At 54.5% G+C, this 13,088-nt stretch overlaps 1 protein-coding gene across 9 annotated transcripts; it reads right to left on the bottom strand.

The window, feature by feature from the left end:
* Window positions 1–3,942: 3,942 nt before the first annotated feature.
* Window positions 3,943–9,105, bottom strand: REPIN1 (replication initiator 1). 9 transcript variants are annotated; one of them, XR_014067726.1, is made up of 4 exons: window positions 8,961–9,105; window positions 7,989–8,186; window positions 4,923–6,708; window positions 3,943–4,641 (listed from the first exon to the last, which is right to left on the bottom strand). XR_014067726.1 is itself a non-coding variant. In XM_081537259.1 (3 exons), exons 2-3 carry the CDS (start codon window positions 8,143–8,145, stop codon window positions 5,015–5,017), a joined length of 1,851 nt encoding a protein of 616 aa, XP_081393385.1. In that variant the 5' UTR covers window positions 8,146–8,186; window positions 8,961–9,105; the 3' UTR covers window positions 3,943–5,014. The 9 variants fall into 9 exon arrangements, 6 of the variants coding, with proteins under 6 accessions (XP_081393385.1, XP_081393386.1, XP_081393388.1 ...); XR_014067727.1 differs by having other exon boundaries at window positions 4,928–6,705; XR_014067728.1 differs by having other exon boundaries at window positions 4,928–6,708; window positions 7,989–8,135.
* Between the last annotated feature and the right edge of the window lie 3,983 nt (window positions 9,106–13,088).

Here is a 13,088-nt window from a genome sequence, read left to right as displayed (position 1 = left end):
GGGAGGGGCGGGTCCGCGCCCCTGATTGGCTGGCGGGCCCGGCCAACCACGGGGCCGCCCCGCCGTCTGATTGGCTGAGCCTCTCAGATGACCAGTTTAGCCCTATTGGAGCAGCCCGCGGGGCGGCCCCTTTGTTCTCTAGAGCCAATGGCTAGGGCGGGCCGGCTGACCCCGCCTCCAGCGGAACCTGCACCGGCCCAGCCAGACTTTAAAGCGCTGGCCGCACGGTGGGCGCGGGGCTCTGGTCTCCCAGTCAGGGAGGAGGGGTGGGGGCGACGCCAGGTGACTGGTGACCTGACAGTGCCGCAGCACCGGCTCCTCCCATCCGCAGAGCTCTCCTCTCCCGGTCCTTGCCCTGCAGACGCGCGCTCCGAAACCGATCCAGTCGCAGGGCCACTCTCGGTCCGACGCCAGCTGCGCGCCCGCACCGCCCTGGGTGCCAGGATCTGGAGGAAAAAAAAAAAGACACACGGAGCCCGCTCCGACGCTCACACTCGAGTGTGCATGAATCATGGTGGTGGCACTTTGCACGACAGCACACCAAGTGTTAGAGTGAGATGTTCGCGTCTCGTGTGACCAGAGAGATACCGCCCTCCTCACCCGCGCGGCCCTAGGCACGTCGTAGGCGCGTGATAAATGACCCCGGGGTTTCCAGGAGAGACTTAGACATCATTAAATCCAACCCCTCGCCCTGCAGTTGAGGAAACAGTGACTTAACGTTCCTGGATGGCATGCGACTGCTGATTTAGAGGCAGGGTTCAGATGGCCAAACACGGTCTTAGTCCTTCAGAAGGGAGGATTTTCTCATCTACCCACCCTAATCGGAAGGAAATACTCCTTTATAAAGTCAATAAAATTCCTCACCACCAGCTCAAAGCGGGCCGGCCAGCTAGGGCAACTCCCACGGGCACACTCTCTCCGGAACTGCTTAGAAACCGCCTTTGGGACATGAGGTTGATAGGGAGAAAAGCCGGGCTCACTCTGAGACTTCCTACAAACCTTGCTGTTAAGCCGTTGGATCTTACTCTAATCAGTCAGCAACTGTCTACTAAGCGTTTGCCCGCGGGCCCAGCTGTTGTTTAGTCTCATAATACAAGAGGAACCCCGAGCCCAAGATTCCATGTTTTGCCACAGTCTTTGTGTGCAGTTTTGTTCTGTTTTGTTTTCCTTTTAACAAAAGATACTTTCTGTCCCTGTACTTTGACTTATTCATCTGTAAGAGTTAATAATTTCCTAGTTACAGTCAGCTTTCCACATTTGCCGATTCCACATCCATGAATTCAACCGACAGCCCAGTGAAAATATGCAGGCAGAAAAAAGCAAGTTCAAAAAAGAGCAAAATTTGAATTTTCCCGGGCACAGGCAACTGTATATAGCATTTACATTAAGTATTATAAGTAATCTAGAGGTAATTTAAAGTATACAAGAGGACATGAGTGCGTAAGATTATATGCAAATGCAATGCCATTTAAAGAAGGGACTCCAGCATCCAAAGATTTTGCTATCCAGGGGAGTCCTGGAAATAATCCCCTGAGGATCCTGAGGGACCCTGGGTTTTTGCAGGACCCTAATTGGTTCTACCATCTACAGAAGTATTTGTAAAGTGTAAAACCCTATCCAGTGGCCAGATATCACTAGGTTCAGTTCAGTTCAGTTGCTCAGTCGTGTCCGACTTTTTGCGACCCCTGCAGCACACCAGGCCTCCTTGTCCATCACTAGGTTATCATCCCTTTAAAGACCGTCGTCTTATTTTCTCGAGTGCCTAGGGGGAAGTTCAACCAAGACTTGCGGAATTCCTGTGTTACAGTTCCGCTCTGCCACTGGCTGCGAGTGGGAAAGTCATCTCCACTCTGGCCTGCTCCCTCTTTCAACAGAGTGAAGGACTTCCTCCAGATGGACATTTCATGACCAAGGCTGCTTCAACGGTGGAAAACAACGAAGCACATCTGGGATCCTATTTCCCCTGATGGAAAACAAGAGGGAGGCTGCACATGCGTGTTTGTGAAGGCACAGGGAAAATGTCAGGAAGGCCACCCCCGCACTCTTTACTGGATGCAGAGAGAAAAGGCACAGAGTGGGAGGAAGGGGGAGGGGGACTGGAGTGGGGAAAGTAAACAATAACTTTCACCTTAAAAAACAAACCTAAATATCTATTCATTGTTAAATTTGGTAATTTAATACTTTGTAATTGTAGAAGAAAGGGGAAAAAAAACCTGGACTCTTTAGAAGGGGAGGTCCTCTTAGCTGTGTGTTGAACCCTCCAATGGGGCCATCCCTCCTTGAAGCCTGCTGTCAGCACATGTCCTGCTGAACAAGGACTCAGCTCCCACCAGGCCCCCTGAGGGACTTGGGAAGGAGCCATGGGCAAGTTCACTCTGTCCTTTCCCCTCTTAAGGTCACTTCCGTGGCTTTCCCTGAACTTTGGTCCTCTCCTCACCCTCTGCCCCAAAGCAGTGGGCAGGCATGTTTCTAGGGGACCCACCACCAGGCATTTCCTTTACAAGTAATGACTTTTCAGGAAGTCAGGAACCCTGATCACATCCCCTCTCCTTCATCCTTTTCCCCAGCTACCCCATCCCAACCCTTAATGCCTGAGGACTTGTTTCCTGCCATCATCCTCCGACATCTAGCTACTTTCCTGATCACCCCGAAAAAAGCTCCCTTCATTGAAACTCTGAGCTCCCCTGGCATGGCATATGCGTTCTCAGTCATGTGCATGTTTAGTCACGAGAGAGCTCCGTCGAGTCCTGCTGTTTGAAACCCCATGGGCTGTAGCCCAACAGGCTCCTCTGTCCGTTGAATTCTCCAGGGAAGAAATACTGGAGTGGGTTCCCATTTCCTTCTCCAGGGGCTCTTCCTGACTTGGGGATGGAATCTGCATCTCTTGCATCTTCTGCATTGGCAGGCAGATTCTTTACCACACCACCTGGGAAGACCTGAGCTCCCTTAAAAAGACATATTTAGGTGGGGCTTTCTTGAGACCATGTTCCTAGGCTCCGAGAGATCATTTGCCCTCAATGACACAGGTTTTGAAGTGGCCCCATAACCCCATACACCTCTAAAATGCTTTGAAGGTGTCTGCTTCCATCCTACACATTTGGAACCCAACCTACCTCTCATCCTTCTCTCTCTATTCACAATTTGTGTATAGGAATAGGTCCTCCCAGACTTAGGCCTCTTAGCAGTAAGATTGGGTCTTATTTTTGTAAACTCCCAGTTTCCACTGCATCAAGCACACAATAGACGTTTAATACTTGTCTGCACCAAAAGCAGCAGCACTGCATTTGTCTAATAAACATGTAGCGGTGGTCAACAGCATGGTTTTTGGGTTGAACAGACATGGGTTTGAGTTGCTTCTGGTGATTACTGGTTATATGACTTTGTGCAAATGTTTTCATCTGGCCCAAAAAAAAAAAAAAAAGTACCTATTGAGCTCTAAAGTTGTTAGGTAATTTAGGTAAACTTCTTTGCAAGGTGCCAGTCATATAGACAAATGGTGGTTGCACCAGACTCTGTGCTCGGTGCTGGAAATCTATGCAGAAACTACTAACAGTCAGGAGAAGAGCATGTCAAAAACAGGCACGCAAATGCATGTGAAACAACCAGTGCAGTGAAGCGTACACAGTAACAGACATGAGCACTGGGGCAGACCAGCCAGGGAGGCAGAGCAGGGCAGCAGCAAGTCAGACCTTTTCTCCCTGACGGCTGACACTGAGCAGGGCTGACCTGACCCCACACAAGGCTGGACTCCTAGAGAAGAAACCCCACTTGCTGAGGACGCCTGACCCCAAGTCAGGGTGGGGGTGGGGGTAGTACAGACAGGGGTAGTAGAGAAGCTTGAATCCAGCCTTCACCCATCCCAGCCCCTGGTGGTGTGGAACTGCCGCCCCGCCCTCCATCTCCACAGCTCCCCATGACAAAGGAACACTTACAGCCACCAGCTCTAAAACCAGATCTTTATTCTCTAGTTGGAAAAGGAGGGTAAGTGGTTGTGTTTAGTTCCAGAGAACAAACAAGGCCCAACAGTAGAAATTACAGGGAAGCGGACTTCATTCATTATAAGGAAGAATTTCTAACAATTAGAATTATCCTACAATAGAACCAGGGCCTCAGGAGATTCCCTGTCACCTAAGTGTTCAAGCAGAGGTTGGGGATCCACACGCTAGAATGCTGGAAGGGAAACTCACCCCCACTTCCCATCAGCTGGCCTTCCGTTATCAATGGGGCAGTCCTCCCCACAATGTGCTGAGCTCTGAAGGGAGTGAAGGCAGGCTGCGGTGTTCAGACAAAAGCCCTGACACAGGGTGGCAGATAGCCATGGGATTGCTCTAAGTGCTGGGAGGGTGGTTGGATGAAGGCAGTCGCAGCGTGGGAAGATGCTCTGGGGGCGGGGGGGACTGATCTTTTGGGGGAGGAAGGGGAGCCACGGCACTAACAGTAGACGGGTCTCTCCAAATCTGGGTGCCTGTGCAGGGGTGGGAGCGAGGGGCCGACTTGGGGCAGGTTGGAGGAGCTCGGCTTTGCCTCCCAGGACTGGAAAAGGCCCAGGTGCTGCCCAACAAGGCCGGTGGGTTCTCCCAGGTGTGTCCGGCTGCTCCACTGGTCCTCCCGGGCATTCATTCACTAAGGGCTGAACCACACCTACTTGCAAAAAAAAAAAAAAAAAAAGCCGAAGAAACTCATAATAAGAGACGGGACGTTAAGGCGTTAACACCAGAGGAGAGGGTTCTTCCTGTCCACTGGTGGTCCCTCCGGCCGGAGGGCTCTAAGGGGTGGGTGGAGCTGCTATTGCTACGTTTCCAGGGCACAGGATAGTCGGGACCGAACCTTAGCAAACACCGGCGGGAGGCCGGGGTCCCTGCTCTGCAAGTGGACTCCCTGATTACAGCGGGGGACCTCCCTCCCTAACGGGGCCGGCTCACCCCACCTCGCCGGCAGCAGCAGCAGCAGCAGAGAGCACAGTGTGAAAGACGCCCGGGCCCGCCCTCCCTCGGCCTCCGCCGCCCCGGCCCGCTCAGACGTCGTGCTTCTTCTGGTGGGCCAGGAGCTTCCCCTCGTCGTCAAAGGTCTGGCCACAGATGGCGCAGGAGAAGGCGCCGTCCCGGATGTGGCTCTTGCGGTGGGTGATGAGGTTGGACTTCTGGCTGAAGCTGCGGTCGCAGTCCGGGCAGGCGTAGGGGCGCTCGCCCGTGTGGATGCGCCGGTGGGACACCAGGTTGGACTTCTGGCTGAACGCCTTGCCGCACTCGGGGCAGACGTACGGCTTCTCGCCGGTGTGGATGCGCCGGTGCGCGGCCAGGTAGGGCTTGTGGCGGAAGGCCTTCCCGCAGTCCGGGCACACGAAGGGCCGCTCGGGGGCGTGGTCGCGCCGGTGGGCGGCCAGGTGGCTCCCCTGGGAGAAGCGGCGGCCGCACTCCTCGCACGCGAAGGGCCGCTCGCCCGAGTGCACCCGGGAGTGTGCCACCAGGTGCGTCTTCTTGCCGAAGTGCTTGCCGCACTCGGCGCACGCGAAGGGCCGCTCGCCGCCATGCTGCCGCTGGTGCGCGCGCAGGAAGCGCTCCAGCCGGAAGCCCCGCCCACAGTCGGCGCAGGTGTGGAGGGAGGGCGGGGCCTCCGCCGCTGCGCCGGGAGGCCCGGGCCCCGCGGGGACCTCGGAGGGCTCGGGGGCTGGCTCCGGAGGGGGCTCCGGGGCGCGCTCAGGGGCGCTGGCGGGCGGCTGGGGCCCGCCCTGCGCAGAGCCCTCGGAGCGCTTGTGGATCTTGCTGTGCGACAGCAGGTTGGGCTTGTGGCGGAAGCGGCGGCCGCACTCGGTGCACGGGTACGGCTTCTCGCCCGTGTGGATGCGCCGATGCGAGGTCAGGTAGGGCTTATTGGTGAAGCGCTTCCCGCACTCGGGGCACTGGTGTGGGCGTTCGCCCGTGTGCACGCGGCGGTGGGCGATCAGGTTGGGCTTGTGGCGGAAGCGCTTGCCGCAGCAGGCACATTGGAACGGGCGGTCGACGGCGTCCCCGCCCGGCCGGGGCGCGGTCACCGCCGGGCGCCCCCTGGGCCGCGGCCCCAGGGCCTTGGCTGCTGCCTCCTCCAGCGCCTCGGCCACGTGGACCCGCTTGTGAGTCACCAGCTGGTCCCACTGGGCGAAGCTGCGGCCACAGTTGCCGCAGATGAAGGGCCGGGCCTCGGGGGCCGGGGGATGGCAGCGCCGCGAATGGGCCCGCAGCTGCTTTCTCCGCCAGAAGCGTCTCTCGCAGGCGGGACAGGCGATGGGACGTTTCGCTGCCGAGTGGGCCCGCAGGTGCAGAACCAGGGCCACCCAGCCTCGGAAGCTCTGCCCACAGAGGTGGCAGGCAAAGCCCAGGTCTGGGGTGGCGGCGGCATGGACCTGGCAGTGCAGGGCCAAGAAAGGGGCGTGGCGGAAGCGGCGGCCGCACTCGGGACAGGGCCGGGGCAGGCGGGCCTGGCAGCGCCGGGCATGAAGCCAGAGGGCCACCCAGCCGGGGAAGTGCCTCCGACAGTGGACACAGCGATGGGCCCGACCTAGGGCCTGGCCGCCTGACTGGGCCGCGGCGGTGCCTCGCGACCTCAGCCCCTGGGGCTCCTTCTCCAGGGTCTGGGGCGACTCCTGGGAGGGCCCAGAAAGGAGTCGGGGCTGGACGGGGCCCATGACCACGGGAGCCCTGCAGCGACGTTCCAGCATCGGTTCTTCCTCTGCTGAGGGTAGAAAGGCACAGTCACGCTAGAGAGCCACACAACCTGCCCCCCAGCCCCTCCCAGCGGACCCAAGAGGAGCCTGCCCCCTCCACTCCTCCAGCCCTGGAACCAGGACCACTAGACTCCTTCTGCTTCCTCCTATTACGTTATTTCCATCTTGGGTTTCTAGAAAGCATTTCAAGTAAATCTGCTGTTAAGTCTTTACTGGCCCTGGAAACGACTAGAAGGAAGAACCCTGACCCTTCTTGGAATCCCCCTCCGGCATGGAGTAAACACGCTAGGGCTGGCTGCACAAAGATTGCTGCCTTGGGACTCACCAAAACACACAGTCACCTCCCCCTTCAGCGCTTCATATGCTTTCCCTGCTGCCCTCTCCTTGTTTCTATTATTTGCTCTTGCCACAAAGCTTCGCAGCAACTCAGTGAGGCTGGGCGAGAAAGGAACTCCCTGTCTGATGGATGAAGCCACTGTCAGGCACGTCAGGCTGGCGGGACTTGCCCCGGGGGGCACAGAGTAAACCTACAGCAGAACTCGGAGGAGGGCTCTAATCTAATCCCCTCTTAGGGAAGGCACTTTGACCTCCCTAGCCTCAGCCTCCCACGGCCAGGAGAGCCAGTGAGAACGGCCCCTTCTCCGAGCAGGAGAGAGCTCTGGATGCTTACTGCCAGCCCAGCGCAATGCCAGGCCACTGCCTGCCCAGACTGTGCCCGCATTCTGCCCGCCTGCCCTCCTCCACCCCCGCACGTGATGAGGACACTGCAGGAAGGAGAGCGCTCTTGAATCCAAAAAACACCCACAGCCTGCTGCCCTCAGGGGTGAGCCTGCCTCTCTGCCTTCCCTCGGGGGACTGGGATTACTGGGGCAAGGAAAGGGGAGGAAGGAGGAGATTGTAATCTCTGTCCCTTGCCCCGGCCTGCCCCAGCCCCGCCAGGGGCTGCCCCAGGGGCAGCTCTTCCAGAGCGGGGAGAATCCAGACTCCTGCAGGAGAGTCTCCTACACCCACTGCCAGATGGGGTGGTGATTAGACTCTTAAGGGACCTTCACTGCCTGCTCACAAGTTCCCCTGAAGTTCCCCCGAACCTGTACTCCTCTCCAGGAGCACAGACATGACTCATTCCCAGCGGCCAGACTGAGCCCTGGGAAGACTCCCAGGATGTGATGGACGTGAAACTTCCCCCCTCTCCCCCGGCCCCCCTTCTCCCCCCTCCCCCCACCCCCCGCAGCGGGGCACTGGGGCCACGAGATCGTGCGAGAACCCAACAAAGAAGGCCACACTCTACCCTGGAGTCTGTGGAGCTGGAGATGAGGCTTGGCCCAGCTCCTCCTGGGGATGTTCCCGGGGATACTTCTGCGGCTGGAGCGCCTGCTTCGGCCCACACTCGGGTAGCCCCCGGATGTCAGCGAAAACTGCAGCAGTAAAGACACCCCTACCCCCATGGCAGAGCTCAGACCTCCGGTGGCAGAGAGGCCAGCCTTACCTGCGGGGAGGGGAGAGGACGCGTGCGTGAGGCTCAGCGCTCCCGGAGGGCAGTCATCTTTGTGTCCTCGGCAGCCACGGCCCCTTCCCCCACCCCGGCACCCCGTCGGGCAGAGTGACCTCAGTGGCTATCGGATTAATAACTAAACGTGCCCCCGTCACCAAGGAAGCACGGGGCTGCGTTGGAGGCTCACTTCCTCCCCTGGTAAGGTCACAGCACGAACTGTCCATGCTGATGGCCAAAGGCCCCCGGGCAGAGGGCAGGAACTCTGAAATCCCCGCTGGCTCCCCTTCCCCCACCCTCCTCCCGACAGGAATTCCAGGCCGGGTTCCCAGGGGGGGCTGCCAGGCGCGCTCCTGTGACGAGGACTCGGGCAGAGTCCCCAGCCGCGTCCCGGGTGGCAGAGGACCGTGCAGACCCCCACCCCCACGCCGCTTTTGTATTCGAGCGTGTGCGTTGCCCCCCCCACCCCCCGTCCACGTTCGCGGACACACGACTCCGCGCTCCCCGAACGGGCCCCCCCCCTCCGGTCCCCACGCAGAGCGCGGCTCGCGGAGCCTGCGCGCAGGTGCGCGGACTCGCCCCCCGACTCGGTCCAGCAGTGCACCCCCCCAACACAGCGCGCACCCGGTCACGAGCCCCGCAGGTAGGGCCGCCCCCCCACCGCCACCACCACCACCACCGCCACCACCACCACCACCGCCACCACCACCACCACCACCACCACCACCACCACGGGCCCGCGTGGAACCCCGCGCCCTGTCCGGGACGAACCTCTCCGGCGAGGAGCGCGGAGGCGCGTCGCGCGTCCATGAGGCCCGAAAGCCGGCGCCGGCGGCCGCGCTCGCCACCCCGCCGCGGCGACAGATGCAGGTTCGGGTTCACCACCGCCAGGCCCGTGCCCAGCCCCCCCCGCCCCGCCGGTTCCCAGCGCCACGTGACTACAGGAGCTGCCGAGGGTCAGTCGCGGGCTCGGGCCGGCGGCCGCGGCCGGAGGGCGGGGCGGGCCGCGGGGCCAGCCGCGCGGGGCCCCTCTCCCGCCCCCAGCGCCCCCTCGCGGGCCGCGCCTGGGCCCGACTCCGTTGCCATGGCGACCACCGGCCGGATTTTTCCGGGACGGGCCCGGCTCAGGTTTCCCCGAGCCTTTGTCCCTCCCGGAGGACGCGCGTCCCGGGGCGACCGCGTGGCCGGACCGCGGTCACTCGGCCCGACCCGGCCCCGCTGGCCTGAGCCTTGGCGAGGGCGCTCCTCGACCCCCACCCCACCCGGCCGCCCCCCTCCGCTTCTCCAGCCACCTGGACCTTTGGCCGCGCTGCAGAACGTGAATAGCGCAGCGGCGGAGCCGTGGCTGGGGGCACGGCTGACCCGAGAAAGTCGGCTTCTGGGTAGTTCAGAGCTGGAGAAAAGAAAAGGCCCGGTGGAGTGAACTTTGAAAACGGGTTGCCCTCGCTTCCAGAGATCAGCCGAGCGCAGACGCCCGGCTGACGTGCCTGCGGGACCCGGGGCGCAGGCAGTCCTGGCACCCAGGGCGCTGCGCTTGGAAACGCACCGCATCCCGAGGGCGAGTGCCGAGGCAGGTGCGAGTCTGCGTCCTTGACTCACCGTCTAGCAGGTGTCCTTGGCTTTCCCAAAGAAACACTTACTGGGTTTTCTAGACTTGGACAGTTTCACGTACTGTTATGCTTTTCAACAGAGGCAACTTTATAATTGTACAATTTTTTAAAAACTTTATTTTGTATTGGGGAGTGTAGCTGATTAACAAGGTTGTGGCAGTTTCAGGTGGACGAGACTCAGCCGTACACATACATGTATCCGTTCTCCTGTACAATTATTCTTAAAACACAAAATCTGTTGCATTAATAGGAAATAAAATACTCAGATTTCTCATACTTACCTCATATATTTACATTAAATGTAATGTAAAATGTCAATTACATTTAATGCCTTTGTATGTATCACTGTCAGGAATCCTTTTGGATATGAATTTGAGCAAACTCCAGGAAATAGTGGAAGAAAGAGAAGCCTGGCATGCAAGAATCGGACACGAGTTAGCGACTGAACAACAACAACATACGTATCATCGGACATTTTTTTCTAGGCTTATCTATGCTTGTTTGAGGTTGGGGTAATGCCTTACAAAGATATATTCTGTCTTTTTCGCTTAACAATGTTGTGAATTTTCTTCCGTCCTATTAAATATTCTTTTATAACAAGATTCTTAATTGCGACATAACTGCACATACATTTTCTACTTTTCTGTATCATGGGTTCATATTATATTGCAGATGCCTGATTTAAAAATTCTAGAAGTGGGGAACTGGCAGGTCAAAGGCAAAGTATATTTTTCAAACGTTTTCTAAACTATCTTCGAGAAAAATTTATTGGTTTTCTTATGAGAAATGCCCCCTTTTCCGTATCCTTGAAAATACAGGCTGTTTTTTCAAATTTAAAGTTGTTCTTTCTCATTGTTTTGAATGTTGCTTCTTAAATTACTAGTTAACTGGCTTGTTTTTCATGTAGTTATTTATTAACTGTATTTTCTCTTTTGTGAATTTGCTTATGTCCCTTTGCCCAGTTTTCTGTTTGTTCATTTCAAAAAGTTGGGAAATTGACTCCTGGGTATATATCTGAAGATAATTCAAAAAGATACATGCATCTCGATGTTCATAGCAGCATTATTTACAATAGCCACGATAGGGAAGCATCCTAAGTGTCCTCCAGCAGACAAAGAAGATAAAGAAGTTGTGGTGTACATAAACAATGGAATACTACTCAGCCTTAAAAGAATGAAATGTTACCCTTTGCAAAAATGTGAATGGACTTGGAGGATATTATGCTTAGTGAAATAAATCAGAGAAAAACAAATACTGTTATGTTATCACTTATATGTTAAATCTAAAACATAGGATAAAACAACCTACTGAATATAAGAAAAAAGAGACTGACTCACACATAGAGAGCAGAGGAGTGGCTGCCAGCAAGCAGAGGGGAGGAGGGAGGAGCAAGAGAAGGGCAGGTACAGGACAGAGACATGAATAAGCCACAGGGATACACTGTAGATCACAGAGAATATAGCAAATATTTTATAATAACTATAGATGGAGTATAAATTATACAAATTTTGAATCACCATGCTGTATACCTGAAACTAATATGATATTGTCAATAAATACCTCAAAAAAAAAAAAAGTTGGGAAATTGGTTTTATTTCACTTTGGGGGTGGGGAGCCCTCCTTTTAAAGAAAAAGGCTTCTATGGTTTCTGCCGTATGTTTGGAGAGATCACACCACCCCTCCCCAAATTCAATTTTATGTTTGTATTTTTATGACAGAAAATGTTTTAATATCTATTAGTGTAAGTACCCCCCCATACACAGGTTTCCTTTTTCTCCCCCAAACTTTCTTAGCTAAAATGACTCATTTATCACTTCTCCTTTTGAGATGGTCCACACTTTGTCTGTGCAGTGTGTTTCTCTCTAAATAAATCCACTTCTTACCCGAATGAATAAATAAATAAAATCACTCATTTATTCTTCTAAATGAACTTTAGAACTTCTTGTCAATATTTAACATTTTTTCTTGTCGTTATTTAAAAAACCCAGGTGAAGAGATTTAAGATTCATGTCCCTCCGTTTGTCCAGGCCTTATTTTACCTCTCATAGTTGCTTTCTGTTTGCTGATTAAATAATGTAACTTTTATACTTATCCTATACACAATTTACAAATATGAAAAAACTCTGTCTGAAACTTTGTCAAAGTTTTAAGGTTCAGAAAATATGGTAGAATGGATACTGTAGCACGTAAGTCAAGTTTGATGGTTATAGAAGAATGGATTTTTCTATGCGTGCAATCAGAAAATACTTGAGTTTTTACCGAAATACTTACTGTGTGTTACTTGCTCAGTCGTGTCCAACTCCTTGTGACCCCATGGGGGGAGCCTGCCAGGCTCCTCTGTCCATGGAATTCTCCAGGCAAGAATACTAGAGTAGGTAGCCATTCCCTTCTCTGGGGTATCTTCCCTGACCCAGGGATTGAACCCAGGTCTCCCACACTGGAGGCCTATTCTTTACCATCTGAGCCACCAGGGAAACCAAAAATGCTTAATAACAATGGTTAATATTATTGGGCAGAATAGAGGAGAGAAATGGTATGGACCTAACAGAAGCAGAAGATATTAAGAAGAGGTGGCAAAATTACACAGAAGAACTATACAAAAAAGATCTTCATGACCCAGATAACCACGATGGTGTGATTGCTCACCTAGAGCCAGACATCTTGAAGTTCGAAATCAAGTGGACCTTAGGAAGCATCACTATGAACAAAGCTAGTGGAGGTGATGGAATTCCAGCTGAGCTATTTCAAATCCTAAAAGATGATGCTGGGAAAGTGCTGCACTCAATATGCCAGCAAATTTGGAAAACTCAGCAGTGGCCACAGGACTGGAAAAGATCAGTTTTAATTCCAATCCCAAAGAAGAGCAATGCCAAAAAGTGTTCAAACTACCACACAATTGCACTCATTTGACATACTAGCAAAGTAATGTTCAAAATTCCCCAAGCTAGGCTTCAATAGTACATGAACCAAGAATTTCCAGATGTTCAAGAGTTGGACTATAAAGAAAGCTGAGTGGCGAAGAATTGATGCTTTTGAACTGTGGTGTTGGAGAAGACTCTTGAGAGTCCCTTGGACTGCAAGGAGATCCAACCAGTCCATCCTAAAGGAAATCAGTCCTGAAAATTCACTGGCAGGATTCATGCTGAAGCTCCAATACTTTGTCCACCTGATGTGAAGAACTGACTCATTGGAAAAGACCCTGATTCTGGGAACAATTGAAGGCAGGAGGAGAAGGGGATGACAGAGGATGAGATGGTTGGATGGCATCACCAACTCAATGGACATGAGT

This window comes from Giraffa tippelskirchi, chromosome 10 (genome assembly GCF_054371585.1).
Source record: "Giraffa tippelskirchi isolate mGirTip1 chromosome 10, T2T-mGirTip1v1.2.pri, whole genome shotgun sequence".
Classification (NCBI taxonomy): Eukaryota; Metazoa; Chordata; class Mammalia; order Artiodactyla; family Giraffidae; genus Giraffa; species Giraffa tippelskirchi.
This window is presented reverse-complemented; position numbering and strand designations above follow the sequence as displayed.